Here is a 22,835-nt window from a genome sequence, read left to right as displayed (position 1 = left end):
TGAAACCCCCATAGTTCAAAGGTGAAGTAGATCCTGTTGCTACCAGGATCTGGCTGAAGGAAATGGAGAAGGCTTTTGCTCTCACCAAGGTGAGTGAGGATTTAAAGACAGACTATGCTTGTTACTTTTTGAAGAATGATTCGAATTATTGGTGGGAGTCTACGCGATCCTTGGAACGAGAACGTCCTATTCCCCGGACCCGATTCACAGAACTGTTCTGGGAAAATGTTTTCTGAATTATCTCCAAAACCAGATGGAATTTTTAGAGTTGAAGCAAGGAGATAGAAGTGTCACAGTGTATGAAGCCAAGTTCACAGAGTTGGCTCGTATAGCACCAGATTATGTAAGTTCAGAGGCTCGGAGAGCGAAGAGGTTTCAACAAGGATTGAAGCCAGAGATTAGGAGCGGAGTTATAGCTCTACAACTCAAGACATATACTTCGGTAGTTCAGGCTGCCTTAGTGATAAAAAGTGATCAAAGGTTGGCTGCTAAAGAAAGAGGTGAAAAGAAGAGAAAGTTTTAAGGTGGACCTGCGAAGTCAGGACAAGGAGAAGCAAGCCAGAAGTTTCAGCGACGATTTGGAAGGAATATAGACAGGAAATTCAAAAGGCAGAATTTCCCACAAGCTAGGCCCAATACCACTTCAGTCAGTTCTACTCCAACAAAGTCCAGCAAGTCGGTGATCGAATGTAAGACATGTGGAAAGAAGCATAGTGATCAGTGCAGAGAGAACGTCAATTTCGTGCCTGTTAACGTTATATTTTATGCCTGTTAACATTCTATTTGATTCAGGAGCGTCTAAATCTTTCATATCCCTGAACTGTGTGAATAAAATGCAATTAATGTTGGAAGACTTAGATGAACCTTTGACCATAAAAGTGACCAATCGAGATAAGATACATGTAAGCCAATTATGCCCTAAGTGCTCCATAGAGATTTCAGGTCACTCTTTTCCCCCCGACCTAATACCTTTTGAGTTAGGAGAACTTGATATTATTCTAGGCATGGATTGGTTGTCTCTATATATGGTAAGTATTGACTGCAAGAAGAAGAGAATTGTTTTGTATACAACAGATAATATAAGGATAAGCTATCAAGGACAAAAGAAGAACAAGAAGTTTCTCTCAGTATTGCAGGAAAAAAATTTATTAAGGCAAGGATGCGAGGCATATTTAGCTCATGTGGTGGACACCAAGAAAGAGACACCTACTCTAGATGAGATTTTAATAGTAAGGGAATATCTCGACGTCTTTCCGAAAGAATTTCTAGGATTACCACCTGATCGAGAAATAGAGTTCTCCATTGATTTAATACCAAGAGCAGAGCCAGTTTCTAAAGCACCATATCGAATGGCTCCAGTGGAAATGAAAGAATTGGCCAAGCAACTTCAAGAGTTGCTAAACAAATGAGTCATCTGACCAAGTGTTTCTCCGTGGGGTGCTCCAGTGTTCTTTGTGAAGAAGAAGGATGGAGGTATGAGGCTATGCATTGACTATAGGGAACTGAACAAGTTGACAATCAAGAATAAGTATCCCTTACCGAGGATTGATGATTTATTTGACCAGCTTAAAGGAGCATGTTATTTTTCAAAGATCGACCTAAGATCTGGATACCACAAACTGAAGATCAAACCTGAAGATATACCCAAGACTGCATTCAGAACAAGGTATGGCCATTATGAATTCCTAGTGATGTCGTTCGGATTGACCAATGCACCAGCGACTTTTATGGATTTAATGAACCGGGTGTATAAGGAGTGCTTGGATAAGTTTGTTATTGTAATTTATTGATGACATTCTCATTTATTCAAAGATTAAAGAAGATCACGCTACACACCCGAGAATTGCCCTCGAAAGGTTGATAAAAAACAACCGTATGCGAAGTTTTCCATGTGTGAGTTTTGGTTGACAGAAGTACAGTTCCTTGGACATGTGGTAAGCAAGGAAGGTATCAAGGTAGACCCTGTAAAGATTGAAGCTGTATCCAAATGGGAACAACCGAAGACTTCGATAAAAGTAAGAAGTTTTCTGGGGCTAGCAGGATATTATCGAAGATTTTTAAAGGATTTCTCTAAGATCGCGGCTCCATTAACCAAGTTAATCAGGAAGAATGAAAAAATTATTTAGACGGAGAAATGTGAAAAAAGCTTTCAGGAACTGAAGATGAGGTTAGTAACGGCTCTGGTATTAGCATTACCAGATGAGATGGGAAACTTTGTGATATATAGTGACGCTTCTTTAAAGGGTTTAGGTTGTGTACTAATGCAGCACGATAAAGTTATCGCCTATGCCTCCATACAACTAAAACCTCATGAGCAGAAGTATCCAGTTCATGATCTCGAGTTGGCAGCTATAATTTTTGCATTAAAATTGTGGAGACATTATCTATATGGAGAAAAGTGTGATATTTACACGGATCATAAGAGCTTAAAGTATATATTTACTCAGAAGGACTTGAACATGAGACAAAGAAGATGGTTAGAACTAATTAAAGACTATGATGAGTAAAGTTCTTTGAAGTCCGCCTTTTAATTGGAGTTCTCAGAGTCCATCTATATTCTGCAAATAAAATATCTTGTAAAACTTGTTATCTTGCAAAACATGTTTCAGAAATATCATTATTCAATAAAATCATGCAAATCTCATATATTTACAAGTACAATATGTATGTTCTGCAACATGAACATTTATATTCTGCAAACTAAGCATATTTTGTAGAATAATATATTTTGCAACGTTCTACTTGTAAAATCTATGCAATCTGCAAGATTTTCAATAAAATTGTGATATTTGTAAAATATCATTCGAAAAATAATACGTTTTGCAACAATTTAAGCTATATTTTACTTGCAAAACATTTATGGACTCCAAGGACACCAATAAAATAGGGAGACTCCATAGAACCTAACCCAGACTATGATTGTTCTATTAACTATCACCCAGGTAAGGCCAATGTGGTGGTAGATGCCTTGAGCAGAAAAGAGAGGCTGAATATGGTTCAGATTGCAAAAGAGTTAACACGGGACTTGGAAAAGATGGAGATTGAAGTTCGAGTACCAAAGAAAGATAAGGAGCAATTATATGAGATTACGTTTCAACCAGCAATGATAGATAAGATTAAAAGGTGTCAAGAAGGAGTTATGGAGCAAGAATTGCATAATCTGACAGTAGAAGAACTTTGTACCCAAAAGGATAATGTGACAAAATTTGGATTCCCAATGTGACGGAACTGAAGAATGAAGTTTTACGCGAAGCGCACAACTATCGGTTTTCTCTTCACCCCGGGAGCACTAAAATGTATCAAGATTTGAAAAAGAACTTTTATTGTCCAGGAATGAAGAAAGAAATTACAAATTGGGTTGGTAAATGTCATGTGTGCTCGACTGTGAAAGCAGAACATCAAAGGTCGAGCGGATTGTTACAACCCTTAGAGATTCCCCAATGGAAATGGGAAGAGATTGCAATGGATTTCGTAGTAGGATTGCCAAGGGCTAGAGCAAATCATGACGCCCTTTGGGTAATCATCGACAGATTGACAAAGTCAGCATATTTCCTCCTTATCAAGGAAAAATATTCTTTGGAAAAGTTAGTTAAGTTGTATTTGGATGAAATAGTGACCAAGCATAGAGTCCCTGTGTCCATTGTATCAGATCGAGACCCAATATTTAATTCAAGGTTTTGGACTAAGTTTCAAGAATGTCTAGGAACCAAGCTGAATATGAGTACCGCCTATCATCCCCAGACAGACAGTCAAAGTGAGAGAACCATCCAGAAAATAGAAGATATGTTAAGAGTTTGTGCTTTGGATTTTAAGGGAAACTGGGATGACCACTTACCTTTAATTAAATTCTCGTACAACAATAGTTATCATGCCAACATTGGAATGTCGCCTTATGAAGCCTTGTATGGACGCAAGTGTAGATCACCATTATATAGGGATGAAGTGGGATAAAAGAAAGTGTTAGGTCTTGAGCTAATTCAACAAACCAAGGATGCAGTGACATTAATTTGGAAAAGATTGGAAGCAGCCCAGGATAAACAAAGAAAGAACGCTGATTAACATCGAAAGGATATGAACTTCGAAGTAGGGTAACTGGCATTATTCAAAGTATCACCTTGGAAAGGATTGGTTCAATTTGGTCAGAAAGTTAAACTCAGCCCAAGGTACATAGGACCATTTGAAGTTTTTATGAAGATAGGAAAAGTCGCTTATGAGATAGCATTGCCAACGTAGTTATAGCATATTCACAATGTGTTCTACGTATCCATGTTGAAGCCATATATTCCTGATTTGAATCAAGTTATACAGTATGAACCGATCGAGCTTCAACCAGATTTATCCTATGTGGAACAGCCACTCCAAATTTTAGATCGTAAAGAACGAGTCCTTAGGAATAAATCAATCCTCATACTGAAAGTGCTTTGGAGAAATCCTCGAGTAGAAGAGTCTACTTGGGAGTTAGAGTCATACATGCTTGATAAATATCCTCATTTTTTTAGTTAGATCATGTTCTGAGGACAAAATTTTTTTAAGGGGGAAGATATAACGACTCGTATATTTTTGTATTGTTTTAATATGTAATTGTTGAATAATTAATTATATAAAATATATGTATCGGTTCTGACAGTTGTGTATTGTTTATTATTATTTATGTGTGATTATTGGTGTACAGGGATTATTTGTATAATTAATTATTGAGCAATATTATTTTGTTTTCACTTTTAAAAGTGGTTTTATTGCAGATTTATTTTCATAAATAATTGAATTGTCTCTAAAATTTTTTTATGGTTTTATAATATCAATAATTATTTTTTGGATTTTATAAAATTTAGAAATCAATATTTCATTAATTATTTATCTTTAAATAATTTTCTGATTTCTTTTATTTGTAAATTCAGTATTTAATTTCAGGATGCTTCAAAAATTACGAAACTCATATTTTATTAAGATTATAATATTTTGAGAATTTTAAAATTATTTCAAAAAAAATTCTAATTAAATTCATCCGCACGTTTTTTTCGTTAAATCTTTAAATGCGGGTATGAGTTGCGTTTCAAAAATGGTTTAGAAATTATGAAAATTTTATTTTGTTAACTCTTGAGTATTTCGAGAAATTTGGTAATTTATAAATTTTTGGTAAATTTCTACGGGCAGTGGTTCGTTAAAAATGCGTTATTCGGATGCGAAATTGGATCCTGGATATTGCGCAGACACGTGTCAAATTCTTATACAAAGAATTGACACGTATCATTTCATTCTATACGTGTGTGCAGGTGACTAAAAGAAAAAAAATATAATAAACAAATCCCCCAACCCCCTGTTCCATCTCTCGCGACCTCCCTCTCTCTCTCACATCTCTCGATCTATCACTCTCCTCTCTCTCTCTCTGCAACTCTCTCTTCATATCTCTTTCTTCCCTCTCTCTCTTCATTTTTCCTCCTCCGCCGCGGCCTTTGGTATTTCGGTGAGTTCTGTTTTGTCACTTGTTATTGTGTATTTATATACTCATGTATGTATATATCCGTGTATGTGTGTGTTTGTGGTGTTGGTACCGCGTGCGCGCGGTGGCGCGTTCGCGCGTGTGGGTGCTGTGTGGTTTGTTGTTCCCCTGTTTCCTGATTGTTCTTTTCGATTTTGAATTTAGGAATTATTATATTAATTCTTCTGATTTTCTACAGGGATTTAATGACTGATTTCGTGAAATAAATTATTCGTGCGGGAAATGATTTTTTTGAATAATCGGTGGAATTTTTTGCGTTGAAAACCCAAAATTTAATTGGGTACCGACAAAATTTTGCCGTCGTCGACGATGAGCTTCGGTGAGTCGATGGTGGACGGTGTTAATTAATTCTGAGTCCTAAATATATAAAAAATTAAAGTGATTAGTATGATTATTTTTGGAATGTAAATAGTTATTTATTATAAAAGTCGTATTGTGTCGTATTATAAATAGTTTTATTCTTGTTGTGTTGTGGACGTCGATTATGTTTCGACGGGTAGTCCAATAAATAGAGGAGTCGATGTCCAAATTTTTCGAAAATGATTTTTTTAATACAAGAAGTATTATTCGGTATTAAATATTTTATTCTTATTATGAATATCAATTACGTGAATATGTGTATGCATATTATACGAGTCGGGACATCGGGTTGGGTTATTTAAGTTCGAGGATACAAGCATGTCGGTATAACTAATTAGCTTATTATGTTACTGTAGATCCCAGTCGAAGTTCGCGAGGACTAATGTCAGTCAACTGCAACTACCCTAGGAATCCAGAGAAATCATCGCAAGGCAAGTACACCTAACCATACTTTTATGGTTATGTATATATATGAATAGACTGTTGTTTTATTATCGAACAGGATAGAAACGTTTTAAGTTATGTATCTCGTGTAGTTATGATTAATTATTTTAAATCTGTTTTATGATTAATTATTTTAAATCTGTTTTGGGGAAAAGTAACTTCGAAAAGGTACCTATCTCGAATAAAAATGATTTGTGAACCAATTTTACGTGTGCTGTTAAATGAATGATTTTAAACTGAGATAGGTACAAGTGATTCGGAAATTGGATAAAAATGATCAGATATTGGATACATAGGGGCCAGAGTGGCCTATTGAGTTTGCGTAAGAGGCGAATTCGGTTGCGCGCACTACATAGCCGATTAGTCCAGCATGTCAGATACCTAGCTAGTCTCTGAGTTCCCGAACAGGTTTATGGGATGGCAGTTGAAGCCGTCCAGTGTTGATAGCCTGATCAGCTGTCTTCACATATCCACTTTGTATTTAATTTGGCTTTGTAATTCCTGTAACGAAGCAAGTGATTTAAACAGTTGAGTTATAAATGTGAATAGCATGCTAAAATTGGACTATGGTGTTTACACAGCATACAACTACGTTGTTTTATTAAGAGTATGCTAATCAGTGGTATCCAGTTTTATTATTGTTTTGACAGAGATTCGAAATGATTTACAGGTTATTGAGTTCATATTGTTTTATAGTTTTGTTCCTATAATTGTTTACATTACTGTTTTACTTTCATATTCATATGTTGGTACTGCTGAGCGATTATGTGCTCACCTTGAAACCTGTTATATATATTGCAGATGGCTAGACGATCATTCAGACCTGGTCAGAACAGAGTTTCAGCCCCTTCCGGTCCCGGCTCCTCTGAGGTAGTTTGTATCAGACCATATGCGGTCTGAAGAGTTGCGGAATAAGTTGATGTGTCAGACTTTTTAATAAATGGTTGTGTAATATTGAGTAGCTTAAATTATACTTGAACCTGGATCAGATCTTGGTTTTGGGGTCGTGTTAGTGTATTAATAATAATCTCATAGTTTATATTGTGGTTTGTTATATTTAGTGACGTCAACTCCTAACCCCGGAGTTGAGGCCGTCACAATAGGTATATTGAAATAGTCATATAGTTTGTCATGAGAATTCTTGTACCTTAATTAGTTTATATATCACAAGTTCTGTAGTCCTTCGTATTTCCTTATCAACATTCTATCCTTCACGATGAACATTATATGTCAAGAGTGTGCCTCCATATGGGCTTTGAACCAACACCAACCCCCAACTTTTTCCTACAAACATGTCTAATAAATGGACAAAACTGTAGTAACATTAACCCCTCCTTTTCTATGACCAAGCAGCATCACACGTTTAACAGAACCCTAATATAGCTCTTCAATATATTGTCTGAATTCCAATGTATTGTACTCCACACATGCCTTTAAAAATATTTTGTGTTAAATGAGAACTGAGATAATGGCTTCTAGAGAGGAAGTGATAAATGATAAACTCACGAACAATGATAATGAGCAATAGACAATGATAACTCTCAGCATATTACTTCTGTAGTTGTTTCCAACATAAATAACCATCCAACTGGTAATCGATATGAAAACTTTGGTGTAAGAGAAAAATATACAGAATATTGTACCTGGTATAATTTTTTATTGTCAGGCCTAATTATATAGAATATTGTGTGCCTTGCAGGGAAAAAATTCAAGAACAGAGAAATGAAATTTAATAGAAAATTAAAAAAGCAAGAACCTTATATAATCTAGAAACTCCATGAATCTCGTATCCTTCACCAGAGCCATTCCTGGTGCTTGTTGCAACATCCAATGTCACTAGAAGAACCATGCAATGTCTTCCACACTCTAGATATGGTGTTGAAAATAAAAGAAATTCATAAGTTGAGAGTAGGAAGAGTAACTCACTTTTCCAAAAAGAAGGTCCTCTGCATCTGTGCGGTAAAACACGTTCACTAACAGATTATAAAAAATAAAATTAAAATTAAAATTTAGAATACAATAGATAGACCTACCAAGAAACTGAGTGAACTGCCAGGTCCTCTGCATCGGTTGCAAAAGGTATCCTACAAATTGTTTCTTTGAACTTTGTTGAAACACATTAACATAAGTTATCTATGAATAACTAAAAGATAAACTATATTAGCAAACCAAAAGAATAACTCCAAATTTAATACATTTAGAATGATTTTACTCACTTTGGAATCGCCAAAAGTAGAAAAGTTGGACGTGCATGTCTCTTGCAAGTTGGAATGTCCATTCAAACTTACATTTTATGTTCCTGATGTGTTACGACTCAATGACCTAGCCATATGCTTATTTCAGCATTGTAATTTATTTTCTACCAAAAATGAAAAATTTCTACTAAACATTTGCCCAGCTTAATGCACTAAAACAAATAGCTTGCAAAAAAATCTGAAATTATAAATAATTAAGGTATTTAAGTATTACCTGAAAGATAGACCTCCAGTAATAATCATAATGACATCATAATTTCTCTCTCTCAGGTAGATAAAACACAATTTTAGCTTTGTAGTTAAGAAATACAAGTTCACATATCTTAGATGAGCCAAGATACATTCATGTAGATTAGTTAAAAGCGTTAGAGCAATCCACACTATTATCTGAGCCTAAAAATAGAAAAATACAACCTTTACCCCGAGAATAAATAAACAATCAAGACACTGGACAAAGATATATGAGTATATTAAGTACCACAATGAATAAAATCAATCTTTTTAAGCGAGCTATAAATTGTATCACATGGAAGCAGTCTAATTAGCATATTAAAAACATTAAATCTCTTTTGACATAAAGGCACCATGTTCCTCTTGTGACTGATTACTTCGGCCAGCTTTTTAAGTCCACTGGTGTTGATGGAAAGTTATCTGACAAAGAAAGGGTGAAGCAAGTGACAGAAGATGAAAACGAAGATCTAGCGCCAGTAAAAATCGAAGAAGTGAAGGAGGCGTTATTCTCAATGCAACCTGAAAAATCATCAGGGCCAGACGGGTTAAACCCAACATTCTTTCAGTCCTTTTGGAGCATAGTTCGAAGAGATGTGCTTAAATTCTGTGAGAGGTTTATGACAACGGGGGAACTTCCGGTAGGAATTAATAGAACCCTTGTGTGTTTAATACCGAAAGTTAAGGTGCCACAGTCAATGGGGGATCTCAGGCCCATATCACTCTATAATGTGCTAGTGCGAGTCCTATCAAAAGTGTTGTCGAATCGCTTGAAGTTGTGCTTGGCCTCGATCATATATGATAAGCAAAGTGCTTTTATAGAATATACGTTGTTAACTGATAACGCGTTGATTGCGTTTGAAGTTAATCATTATATGAAGAGGTACACACAAGGTAAATCCGGTATTGCGGGTCTGAAGATTGACATTTCAAAGGCATATGATAGATTGGAGTGGAGGTTTGTTCGAAATATGATGAAGAAATATGGTTTTATTGCGGGTTAGATTGTTAAGGTTATGAAGCTAGTGCAATCCGTGTCATATAGTTTTCTTCAAAATGGGGTTATATTTGGAGAAAATGTGTCAGAACAAGGATTACATCAAGGCGATCCCATATCACCGTACTTATACATTATGTGTGCAGAGGGCTTAAGTTCCATCATTCGACGTAATGAGGATGCAAGAATTTTACACAGATGTACTATTGCAAGAGGGGCGCCTACTGTGACGCCCTCAATCTCGGGATTAGGAAATGAGGACCCACACACCTCTAATCTATGAATTAAATAAGCATAAATCATGATTAGCTACTAATAGGATCAAACAGGATAAAGTATGAGACAAGATTACAACTACCAACCACAGAATATAATTTACAACCCAAAATAAAACAAAATTTACATAGGCGATCCCGACTTGGAACCGACAGATAACCCATTGTATCTTAACAACTTTTCGGCTAAGCGCTTGCTCACTCAAAACCTGTACTACCTGCTCTGGCAACCGGAAGCCCTCAACATGGTAGGGACCACCAGGTACGCTCTTACGAGCAGTGTGCCTAAGCATGACCATCTTCTTGCTTAACTGCCATAGGTTAGATTAAAATATAACATATGAGTATAACTCAGCAAGTAACTATAATAATTTCTACGATACAAAATCCACAATATACATTACTGAGCTCAGGGCATTCTACTTTATCATTTCTAGGTGGCAGATATCTATCTTTTGGGCTATGAAAGGGTTATGAAGAAAAGCTTTGGGATTCCAAGGAACAAGGCTCAAGATAGGGTGAAAGTCGTCATTCATCACAAATCATTAACAGGATCACAAATAATCTTTCAAATGGAAAGCGAGAATCTTTTCATCATTGGGAATCAATTATTGATAACAGAATCAAAATTAGGGTTCACAAGCTATAAGCTAATCAATATCATAATCAACCCTTTTCAAAACATTATATACCATTTCATTTTCAAAGAATCATTCACTGAATAAAATTCAATAATTATGGAACCCTTGATTGGACTACTTTAACTTTCAATTCATATTAATACGGGTGATCTACCCGTACCGACCTCCATCTGGTCTTTAAGGTACCAATGGCATAATTTCAGCCTTAATCTGGACTAGCCCCGCTAGGCACTTTATATGACTGGACTAGTCCCACTATTCTCTTATGTCTCAATCCAATCCATCAGGAATTCGGTTGGAAAACCTTTTGTTGGAAAAAAAAGAAAGGTTTACTAAATCCATTTTATCATTACCAAGAATATGAAATCATTCAGACTCTTTCAAGTCGAAACTCATTCTTAAGTTCAATTTTAAGAATTCAAAGGAAGTGAATAAACCAAAGGTAAGCAAAGTTCAATGCTAAGGATCTTGATCAAATGATAACAAGGTATACGAGTTAGGGAACCAGATCGTTTCAAGGATCAATAGGGTATAAGGTAAACAAAGGAATAAAGGATCATTACACAAGGGGTTCGCAAAGGTTCTTATAGGGTTTACAAGAATTCATGCTATTGACAAGTAATCAGGATAAGAAAGAGTTACCAAAAGGTTCGAACAATAATCTTATCAATAACAAGTTCACAAGAACAATAATAGGGTATCTCAAGAATCAATAACAGGGGTACATTTCTATAAAAGTTCAACACTCTACATGGCATGAACAATATCCTCTCTATAACAATTGCACAAGTAAGTAAAGTTACTTGCCTGAATTCGCTTTCCTGTTTCACAAAGGTTGAACTACTGCCACCTAGTATACCTTTCCCTTTCCTAGCTTGAATGCCCTCACGCTCCGTATCTACAATTAAAAACCAATCCTTAATTAGATTTCCACTTGACGTTCCCAGAACGCTTAACATTTCCCTTAATCGCAATACTCTAAGAGTATTTATATACTCAATTATAATCACATAACATGTCTATATCATAACTCGTATACTTTAACCATATAGACTTCAGATCACGCATTACGATGCGAATACGACATATAGCATCTAATCCTTGTACTTCAAACTCTATACTCGAGTTACAATATCAATACATAATCTCATATTAAGATGACTCAAAAACCTCCTTTTTACATTACTTAATTCGAACCAAAACAAACAAATAATCCACATAATTCTTAGAAATCTCACATGCATTTACTTGGTAAGATATTGGATTCAAATCAATTACTTTTATAGCCATATATCATTTGGTTTTATCACATAACACAAACAAGAGGTCCAGTGATTCTTTTAGACTTTAATTTTGTCAAATACAACCTCACATCTTAACATGCAATCCTTATTTCATCCAAATCCAAGTCCAATTCATCATGGAAACATATAAGCAACACCTTAAGCACATAATCCATCTTAATTTCTATAAATTCAACTTATTCCATTCGAATTTCTCAAGAAACAACATATGCAACACTACAAATTGACAGGCAAGGATAGGGATCATTTAAAATCTCTAGTTGAAGCCAAAATTCATCCTTTCAAACCTTTTTTCATAGAAAAACCGAAGCAAGTTTAAATCTTCAAATCAAAACCCTTTTATAAACTTGAATCAAAATCAAAAATCCCTTTTTAAGAAGTAAAATTCGAACTAAAATCATTTAATCAAGACAAAAGGTTCCTCGACTCTTAAACCTTAAACACCTTAAGCAAACAACTACTCTTCCCCTTTTTTATTTACACAAATTTGAACCAAACATTAGCGCAAAACCAAATCAAATCACTTGCAACCATTTTAATGCTACCATTCATACTATCACACAATAAAAATCATTCTTCCCACATAATTTTTTAAGAAAATTCGAACCTAACAAGGTTCAAGACCAAAAGAGACTTAAAACTTTGACATGCAATGACTTTTAGTGATATGCATAATGATTCTTATGACATGCATCCCATTTCAATCAACTATACACCAAAATCACTTAGCAATGAACCTTATTTCCCATTTTCTAAACATAAAACTTCATTTACCATCAAAACCCAAGAATCCATCAAATATCAAACATGCAAGTTACACTTTAACAAGAATACATCATTTCACCAAGAATATCACACTCCTAAAATTCCACCGGCTCTCCTTGGATCACGACCGGTGGTGGTCGAACTCAAGAGTTCCCAACACGGGTCTCCTCTTGGCGTTTTGAACCACAAAAATCACTTTAGACTCTCTTATAATCATATATCAAGAAATTACATTTTCTTGAACACAACCAAGGAGATGGAACTATGAAACTTACATAAGCACTTACATGCAAATGGTGTATGAGTAGAATATCGAAAATGAGGGCTATAGATGACAAGATCTTTGAATTTGGATTAGTTTTTGTTATTGCATGTAAGAGAGAGAAGAGAGATGGAGAGAGAGTCGAGAGAGAGAGAGAGAGAGAGAGAACTCGGGAGTGAGGGAGGAAAAAGAGAGAAAGAAGAGAAGTGAGGGAAGAAGGGGAGAAAAAGAGAAGGTGGGTGGATTTTTATAATGGTATGGGAAGGGTAGAATGGTAATTATGCCACAAATATATTTTCACTTCTCATTTCTTTTCTTCTCATTCCCAAATATGCATTTGAATATTATATAGCTCTCTCATAAAAGATGAAAATGGAAGAAATATTAATTTTAAGAATAATTAGCTTTCTAGCAATGTTTTCGGAATAATTTTTGAGCGAACGGTTGATTTAATACGGATTTTACAAGTTTATGCTGAAAATAGCATTTTAACTCCAAAAAATCAATTTTAAAATGCAATGATCACGAAATCAATCCGTCTATCACTTTTAGAAAGTCTCTAGGACTATTTTGAGGATAACACGACTAGTCTCGTGCCTTGACCTTACTCGAATAATTTTACAAAAATGCATAAAGGTCCAATAATCCTTATTTTAAATCAAATAATTCCCTTAAATCCGTTTAAAAATTAACAGATCATGTAATCATGCATACAGACAAGCAGCACATATATTCACACATCAAAACTCATATTTGACCATACAATTTCCCCTTTTTAATATTATTCCTCTTTTCGCGTATCAGGTCACGTTCTACCTAACGGCCCGACGCTCATCGTTGCAATTACGCTTCACAATTATCTTTACCAACCGAAACGTCACTGGAATGTAATACTTACTTAAACATTCCATTTCACATAAACACACATATTTCACATTTAAACACTTTAATCCCTTTTTAAGACGGGGTCCGTTCTACCTGACGGCCCGACAACACAGCTTAACCCCTAAGCTGACTCTTTAAATTGAAACGCATCTATCTACGCTCCCAGATACTAACATACAATAAAGACAATTATTCATCACTTAATCACATAATTTATAATCACTCCACAAAAATCATACTTTATTCATTTAATTAAGTCGCGAAATTCCCAGTCGTTACAATCTACCCCCTTAAAAGGATTCTGTCCCCAGAATCTAGTCTAAGCAAATAGATGGGGATACTTTTCTTGCATTTCACTTTCTAATTCCCAAGTTGACTCTTCCACTAATGGATTTCTCCACAACACTCTAACTAGAGGTACAACTTTATTTCTAAGCGTCCTCTATTTCCGATCCAGGATTTGAACTGGTTGTTCCATATATGACTAATCTGGTTGAATTTCCACTGGTTCCAATTCGATCACATGGGTTGCATCAACATTATACTTCTTTAGAAGAGATACGTGGAATACATTGTGAAGATGTTGCATTTGCGGAGGTAGCACTAATTCATAGGCCACTTTTCCAACTTATCACAGTATTTCGAATGGTCCAATAAACCTAGGACTCAACTTCCTTTTCTTTCCAAATCTGGTTAAACCTTTCCAAGGAGATATCTTTAACAAGACTTTGTCTCCAGGCTCGAATTGCACATCTTTTCGTTCTCGATTTGCATACTTCGTTTGTCGATCTTGAGCATCAATTAATCTTTTTCGAATCATTTCCACCTTTTCTTTCGTTTGTTGAACTAGCTCTGGGCCAATTAATTTGTGTTAACCAATTTTGTCCCAATATGTAGGGGATCTGCACTTTCTTCCATACAACACTTCATAAGGTGGCATGCCAATACTTGCGTGATAACTGTTGTTGTAGGAAAACTCAATCACTGACAAATGTCCGTCCCAATTTCCTTTGAAATCTATTGCACAGGTTCACAACATATCCTCGATCATTTGAATTGTCCTTTCATTTTGTCCGTCAGTCTGCGGATGATATGTCGTACTCATTTTTAGCTTAGTTCCCAAATGATCATGAAATTGTCGCCAAAATCTCGAGTTAAACCTCAGGTCTCTGTCAGACAAGATAGATACTGGAACTCCGTGATGCATCACTATCTCATCCAAATATAATTTGACCAACTTTTCTCACGAAAACCTTTCATTTATCGGCAAGAAATGCGCTGATTTTGTCAATCGATCGATTACTACCCAAATTGCATCATGATTAGACTTGGTCTTGGGTAATCCTACCACGAAATCTATTACGATATGTTCCCATTTCCATTCTGGTATGTCCAGTGGTTGAAGCAATCCACTTGGTCTCTGATGTTCCGGTTTTACTCTTTGACACGTATAACACTTACTTATCCATTCCGCAATTTCCTTTTTCATGTTTGGCCACCAATAACTTTCTTTTAAATCTTTGTACATTTTCGTACTTCCAGGGTGAATTGAAAATCTCGAGTTATGCGCCTCTTAGCAAAATTTCATGCTTTAGCTCCACAACGTTAGGTATCTAAATACGTGAGTTAACACGATATATTCCTCTTTCATCCTTTTGAGCTTTGATTTCCTCTCCTGACAACTTATCCTTTTCAGCAATTCATCACTTGCTCTTGACAACATCTAATCTTTTCCAAAATTTCAGGTTGAAATGACATAGCATACATTGCTTCACCTCCAACTTCTAGAGTCTGCACCTCTATTTCCATCTTTTCGAAATCCTTGATCAATTCTTCTGATAAGGTTAACATATTCAATCTTTCCTTGCGACTTAAAGCGTGTGCTACCACATTCGCCTTTCCAGGACGATAATTTATTGCACAGTCGTAATCTTTGATCAATTCTAACCATCTTTTTTGTCTCATATTCAACTCCTTCTGAGTGAAAATATACTTTAAACTCTTATGATCTGTATAGATCTCACACTTTTCCCCGTACAAATAATGCCTCTAAATCTTAAAGGCAAACACAATTGCTACCAATTCCAAATCATGTGTGGGATACTTCTGTTCATGGGGCATTAGTTTCCTTGACGCATATGCTATTACCTTCCCATGTTGCATTAACACACATCCAAGTCCTTTATACGAAGCATCGCTGAAAATCACAAATTCTCCATTCTCATCTAGTAACACTAGCACTGGGGCGGTTACCAATCTCTTCTTCAATTCTTGAAAGCTTTCTTCGCACTTATCCGTCTATACAAACTTCTCGTTCTTCCTTGTCAACTTAGTCAATGGAACCGCAATCTTAGAGAAATCTTGCACAAACCTTCTATAGTATCCGGCTAATCCCAGAAAACTTCTGACCTCCGTAGGAGTCTTGGGTCTTTCCCAATTCATCACAGCTTCTATCTTGGATGGGTTTACTTTAATTCCTTCCTTATTAACTACATGACCAAGAAATTGCACTTCCTTTAGCCAAAACTCACATTTCGAAAACTTGGCATATAGCCTTTCTTTTCTCAAAATTTCCAAGAAAATCCTCAAATGCTCCATGTGATCTTCTTCCATCTTGGAATAAATCAATATATCATCGATAAACACTATAACGAACTTATCCAATATTGCTTGAACACTCTGTTCATAAGATCCATAAATGCGGCCAGCGCGTTCGTCAAACCAAACGCCATTACCAAAAACTCGTAGTGTCCATATCTCGTTCGAAATGCCGTCTTGGGTATATCCTCTGCTTTAATCTTTAGTTGATGATACCCAGACCTTAAATCAATCTTGGAGAAACACGAAGCTCCTTTTAGCTGATCAAACAAGTCATCGATTCGCGGTAGAGGGTATTTATTCTTAATCGTCAACTTATTCAATTCGCGATAATCAATGCACAATCTCATACTTCCATCCTTCTTATTTACAAACAACACCGGTACACCCCACGGGGATACACTCGGGCGAATCACTCCTTTATCCTACAATTCTTACAACTGCATTGCCAAATCCTTCATCTCGACTGGCGCCATACGATAGGGAGCTTTTGATACTGGTTCCGTTCCAGGAGCCAAATTAATCGTAAACTCGATCTCTCTATCTGGATGTAGTCCAGGTAATTCATCTGGAAATATGTCAGGAAAATCTCTTACTACAGGAATATCTTCAATCCTTACGGATTCTTTCTCCACATCCATAACATGAGCCAAATAAACTTCGCATCCTTGACGTAACAATCTCTTCATCTCAATCGCCGTTAGAAATTTGTTCTCTTTTCTTTTCCCTTTGAACAACACTTCATCACCATCCTTGGTTCTTAATTTCACCTTCTTACTTTTACATTCTATTTGCGCCTCGTGGTTTGACAACCAATCCATTCCTAATATAACCTCGAATTCTCCTAACTTAAAAGGAATTAAGTCAGCAGAAAAGTGCCGACCTTCTATAACCACAACGCAATCGGGACAAACCTTATTAACAATGACTTTCTCTTGATTTGCTACCTCTATAATCAAATTAGGTTCCAGAGGGTACGCAACATAATTTAGTCCATCAAGAATACTTTCAGAAATAAAAGATCTAGTTGCTCCAGAATCCATCAATACTTTTACTTCTACTGAGTTTATAACGAGCATACCTGCCACCACATCCACATCTTGCACCGCATCTTTCATTGACATATTGAAGGTCCTAGCTCTAGGTTGAGCTGTTGGTGCTGGGAGAGGCGGCGGTCCAGCGATCCTAAGAACATTGGCCTTCTGAACAGGCTCCATGCAGTTTCTGACCATATGGCCCACCTTTCCACATTTGAAACAAGCTAAGTCAGGCTTCTTTGCCCCATTCGGGCACTCGGATGAGTAATTCCCTTTCTGGTTACAATTAAAACAGGTTACATCCAACTTGCTACACCTTCCCGGGTGTCTCTTCCCATAAAACTTGCACTCTTGAATCTGAGGTCTATTATCCTTCCCCGGTTGTCCTGCTTTCTGGAAACGGTTCTTCTGAGCTCCGTTACCGGGTGTAAACTTTTGAAACTTTTGATTCTGACCTCCACCATTCTTACCAAACTTTCCTCTAAACTTTGAACTTCCTTGCTCTTGCTCCGAGCTCTTAAACTTCCTTTTCCTACCTTCATTTTCTCTTTTTGCAGCTTCAAGCTCTCCTTCCACTATCATTGCCTTCTGCACCAAGGCGACATAATTCTTAATCTCCAACAACGCCACCTAACTTATAATACATGGCCTAAGTCCCTGTTGGAACCTTTTGGCCTTCTTTGCCTCCGTATTCACATACTCAGGTACAAATCTAGACAACTCTGAAAATTTCACCTCATATTCTGCTACCGACATATCTTTTTGCCTAAGGTCCAAAAATTTCATCTCCAACTGATCTTGCATATAACTTGGCAAATACTTCTCCAGAAACATTTCAGTAAAATTCTCCCACGATAAGTCCTTTCCTTCCAGCAACGCCTTCGAAGATTCCCACCAGAAGCTCGATTCATCTTTAAGGTAATAACTCGCATACAGAGCTTTCTTGTCATCCTTAGCTTCCGCTAACTCAAACGCTTTCTCCATTTCTCTTAACCACCACTGAGCTTTTATCGGGTCTGGAAAACCTAAGAACTCTGGGGGCACAGATTGAAAATATTTTAAGTTTCCAACTTTAGGGGCTACGGGTTGTTGCAAAAGCTGAGCAAGACGGCTCATCATAGTGGTTTCTTGATTTATTTCCGGGTCTTGGGTTCGGATTTCTTCTTCTTGGTGATCTGGTGAGTTGGCTATTTCTTACAAACCTGATTGAGCAATTATTTAGCAATACGATGGCATGGCAGATATATAACAACATTTTATTACGAAATCTCTTTTGCGGGTTTTAAGCTTTACCCAATTTGCACATGCAATCCTATTACTACATAATTTCCTCATATCAGTGTTATTTTCTCATGGCACAAGGTATGATTTATGAAATTTTAAACACAGTTGTATGAAACATGGTACACAAAACAGTTTATAAAGGTTTTCTAGGGTGCATAATAGGAAATGAAATATATGATTGATTTAACAAGCCAAAGGTACATCGATAAAAAGTTTGGTTATGACAAGTTCTGAAATAAGATACAATAATATAGCAGGGTTAAACAGAGGAAAAACTGGAAAACATCCCCCTATCTACCCCTAACTTCTATCAACTACTACTACAAGGTTCTGAGATACAATACAACAAATGAAAAAGGGATCCCGTATCTGACCAAGTATCCCAAAGCCTATCGGCGCTGAAAAATAACAACTACGGGCTCAACCAAAAGTCCCGCCTGACCAACACTAAACTCTAATCATCCAGAATCTCTCTCAACATAACCAACATCCAGCGAATGATCTTATGCAGCCTCCAGGCCTCAGCATCAGCATCACTAGTGGATGGTCCCTCATCCAATCTCCTCCGGGCAACCTGCTCCACCATCTTAACCCGAACTCTCCACTCATCATCCATAACTGAAGAGCTTTGCCTAGACTCTCGAGCTAGCCTATTCACCAAAGCTCCCAACTCAGGAATACGGGAGTAAACAAAGTCTCGATCCTGGGCTAACTTGCCACCAACACTGACAGGCACAATCTTAGGCATCTCAGACTCTGGATCAGGGGCAGGGGTCTCTGAATCTGGCCTCAAGGGTGATATCTGCATAGGGATCTCACTACTCTCAAATGGATCCTCCTCTGGATCTGAACTAACATACACAGGCTCCTCTAAAGAGGGTGGAATGGGGTCCACTGGGGTACCAGTCAAACTAACCTCTGAATTGGAATCACTACCACTACTGGGATCCTGAGAGAAAACACAAAACATCAACCAAGAAACAACAATTAGGGTTAAATAAAGCTTCTAGCTAACTCACACCCTACCTCTAGTCACCACTTTAGCTAATAAACACTTTCCTTAGACTATACCTAATAGTCTAACTCAACTCTATATGAGTCGAACTCTCTCACGATATAGATATACATTCCTAGAATACCCTTTTTACTCCTAACTTGTCTCAGGGACTAGATCATGTAGCTCTGATACCAACTTGTGATGCCCTCAACCTCGGGGTTAGGAAATGAGGACCCACACACGTCTAATCTATGAATTAAATAAGCATAAACCCCGATTAGCTACTAAAATGATCAAACAGGATAAAGTATGAGACAAGATTACAACTACCAACCATAGAATATAATTCACAACCCAAAATAAAACCAAATTTACAAAGTCGATCCCGACTTGGAACCGACAGATAACCCATTATATCTTAACAACTTTTCGGCTAAGCGCTTGCTCACTCAAAACCTGTACTACCTGCTCTGGCAACTAGAAGCCCTCAACACGGTAGGGACCACCAGGTATGCTCTTACGAGCAATGCGTCTAAGCCTGGCCATCTTCTTGCTTAACTGTCATGGTTAGATTAAAACAAAATATATGAGTATAAAACTCAGCAAATAACTATAAAATAGTTCTACGATACAAAATCCATAATATTCATTACTGAGCTCAGGGCATTCTACTTTATCATTTCTAGGTGGCAGATTTCTATCTTTTGGGCTATGAAAGGGTTATGAAGAAAAGATTTGGGCTTCCAAGGAACAAGGCTCAAGATAGGGTGAAAGCCGTCATTCATCACAAATCATTAACCGGATCACAAATGATCTTTCATATGAAAAGCGAGAATCTTTTCATCACTGGGAATCAATTATACGATTGATAACAGAATCAAAATCAGGGTTCATAAGCTATAAGCTAATCAATATCACAATCAACCCTTTTCAAAACATTATATACCATTTCATTTTCAAAGAATCATTCACTAAATAAAATTCAATAATTATGAAACCCTTGATTGGACTACTTTAACTTTCAATTCATATTAATACGGGTTATCAGCCCGTACCGACCTCCATCCGGTCTTTAAGGTACCAATGGCATAATTTCAACATTAAACTAGACTAGCCCCGCTAGCCTCTTTATATGACTGGACTAGTCCCACCAGTCTCTTATGTCTCAATCCAATCCATCAGGAATTCATTTGAAAAACCTTGTGTTGGAAAAAAAAAAGAAAGTTTCACTAAATCCATTTTATCATTACCAAGAATATGAAATCATTCAGACTCTTTCAAGTCGAAACTCATTCTTAAGTTCAATTTCAAGAATTCAAAAAAGTGAATAAACCAAAGGTAAGCAAATTTCAATGCTAAGGATCTTGATCAAATGATAACAAGGTATACGAGTTAGGGAACCAGAAATGTTTCAAGGACCAATAGGGTATAAGGTAAACAAAGGAATAAAAGATCATTATACAAGGGGCTCGCAAAGGTTCTTATAGGGTTTACAAGAATTCATGGTATTGACAAGTAATCAGGATAAGAAAGGGTTACCAAAAGGTTCAAACAATAATCTTATCAATAACAAGTTCACAGGAACAATAATAGCGTATCTCAAGAATCAATAACTGGGTTACATTTCTATCAAAGTTCAATACTCTACATGGCATGAACAATATCATCTCTATAACAATTGCACAAGTAAGTAGAGTTACTTGTCTGAATTCGCTTTCCTGTTTCACAAAGGTTGAACTACTGCCACCTAGTATACCTTTCCCTTTCCTAGCCTGAATGCCCTCACGCTCCGAATCTACAATTAAAAACCAATCCTTAATTAGATTCCCACTTGACGTTCCAAGAACGCTTAACATTTCCCTTAATCACAATACTCTAAGAGTATTTATATACTCAATTATAATCACACAACATGTCTATACCATAACTCGTATACTTTAACCATATAGACTTCAGATGACGCATTACGATGCGAATATGATATATAGCATCTAATCCTTGTACTTCAAACTTTATACTCGAGTTACCATATCAATACATAATCTCATATCAAGATGACTCAAAAACCTCATTTTTACATTACTTAATTCGAACCAAAACAAACAAATAATCCACATAATTCTTTAGAAATCTCACATGCATTCACTTGGTAAGATATTGGATTCAAATAAATTACTTTTATAGCCCTAAATCATTCGGCTTTATCACATAACACAAACAAGAGGTCCAATGATTCTTTTAGACTCTAATCTTGTCAAATACAACCTCACATCTTAACATGCAATCCTTATTTCATCCAAAACTAACTCCAATTCATCATGGAAACATATAAGCAACACCTTAAGCACATAATCCATCTTAATTTTTATAAATTCAACTTATTCCATTCAAATTTCTCAAAAAACAACACATGCAACACTACAAATTGACATGCAAGGATAGGGATCATTTAAAATCTCTAGTTCAAGCCAAAATTCATCCTTTCAAACCCTTTTTCATAGAAAAACCGAAGTAAGTTTAAATCCTCAAACCAAAACCCTTTTATAAACTTGAATCAAAATCAAAAATCCCTTTTTAAGAAGTAAAAATTCGAACTAAAATCATTTAATCAAGACAAAAAGTTCCTTGATTCTTAAACCTTAAACACCTTAAGCAAACAACTACTATTCCCCTTTTTATTTACACAAATTCGAACCAAACATTAGCACAAAACCAAATCAAATCACTTGCAACCATTTTAATGCTACCATTCATACTATCACACAATAAAAATCATTCATCCCACATAATTTTTTAAGAAAATTAGAACCTAACAAGGTTCAAGACCAAAAGAGACTTAGAACATTGACATGCAATGACTTTTAGTGACATGCATAAAGATTCTTATGATATGCATCCCATTTCAATCAACTATACACCAAAATCACTTAGCAATGAACCTTATTTCCTATTTTCTAAACATAAAACTTCATTTACCATCAAAACCCAAGAATCCATCAAATA

At 36.2% G+C, this 22,835-nt stretch overlaps 1 protein-coding gene across 1 annotated transcript; it reads left to right on the top strand.

The window, feature by feature from the left end:
* Positions 1 to 253: 253 nt before the first annotated feature.
* LOC141715025 (uncharacterized) lies at positions 254 to 1,409 on the top strand. The gene is made up of 2 exons (XM_074518513.1): positions 254 to 500; positions 793 to 1,409. Exons 1-2 carry the CDS (start codon positions 254 to 256, stop codon positions 1,407 to 1,409), a joined length of 864 nt encoding a protein of 287 aa, XP_074374614.1.
* The last annotated feature ends 21,426 nt before the right edge of the window (positions 1,410 to 22,835 follow it).

Source organism: Apium graveolens, chromosome 3 (assembly GCF_009905375.1).
Source record: "Apium graveolens cultivar Ventura chromosome 3, ASM990537v1, whole genome shotgun sequence".
Lineage (NCBI taxonomy): Eukaryota > Viridiplantae > Streptophyta > Magnoliopsida > Apiales > Apiaceae > Apium > Apium graveolens.
This window is presented reverse-complemented; position numbering and strand designations above follow the sequence as displayed.

Coding starts and splice junctions, on each gene's coding strand:
- LOC141715025 (XM_074518513.1), top strand. CDS start 254: ATGGAATTTTTAGAGTTGAAGCAAGGAGATAGAAGTGTCACAGTGTAT. Junction 501..792: donor GTTGGCTGCTAAAGAAAGAG/GTGAAAAGAAGA, acceptor TATTTGATTCAG/GAGCGTCTAAATCTTTCATA.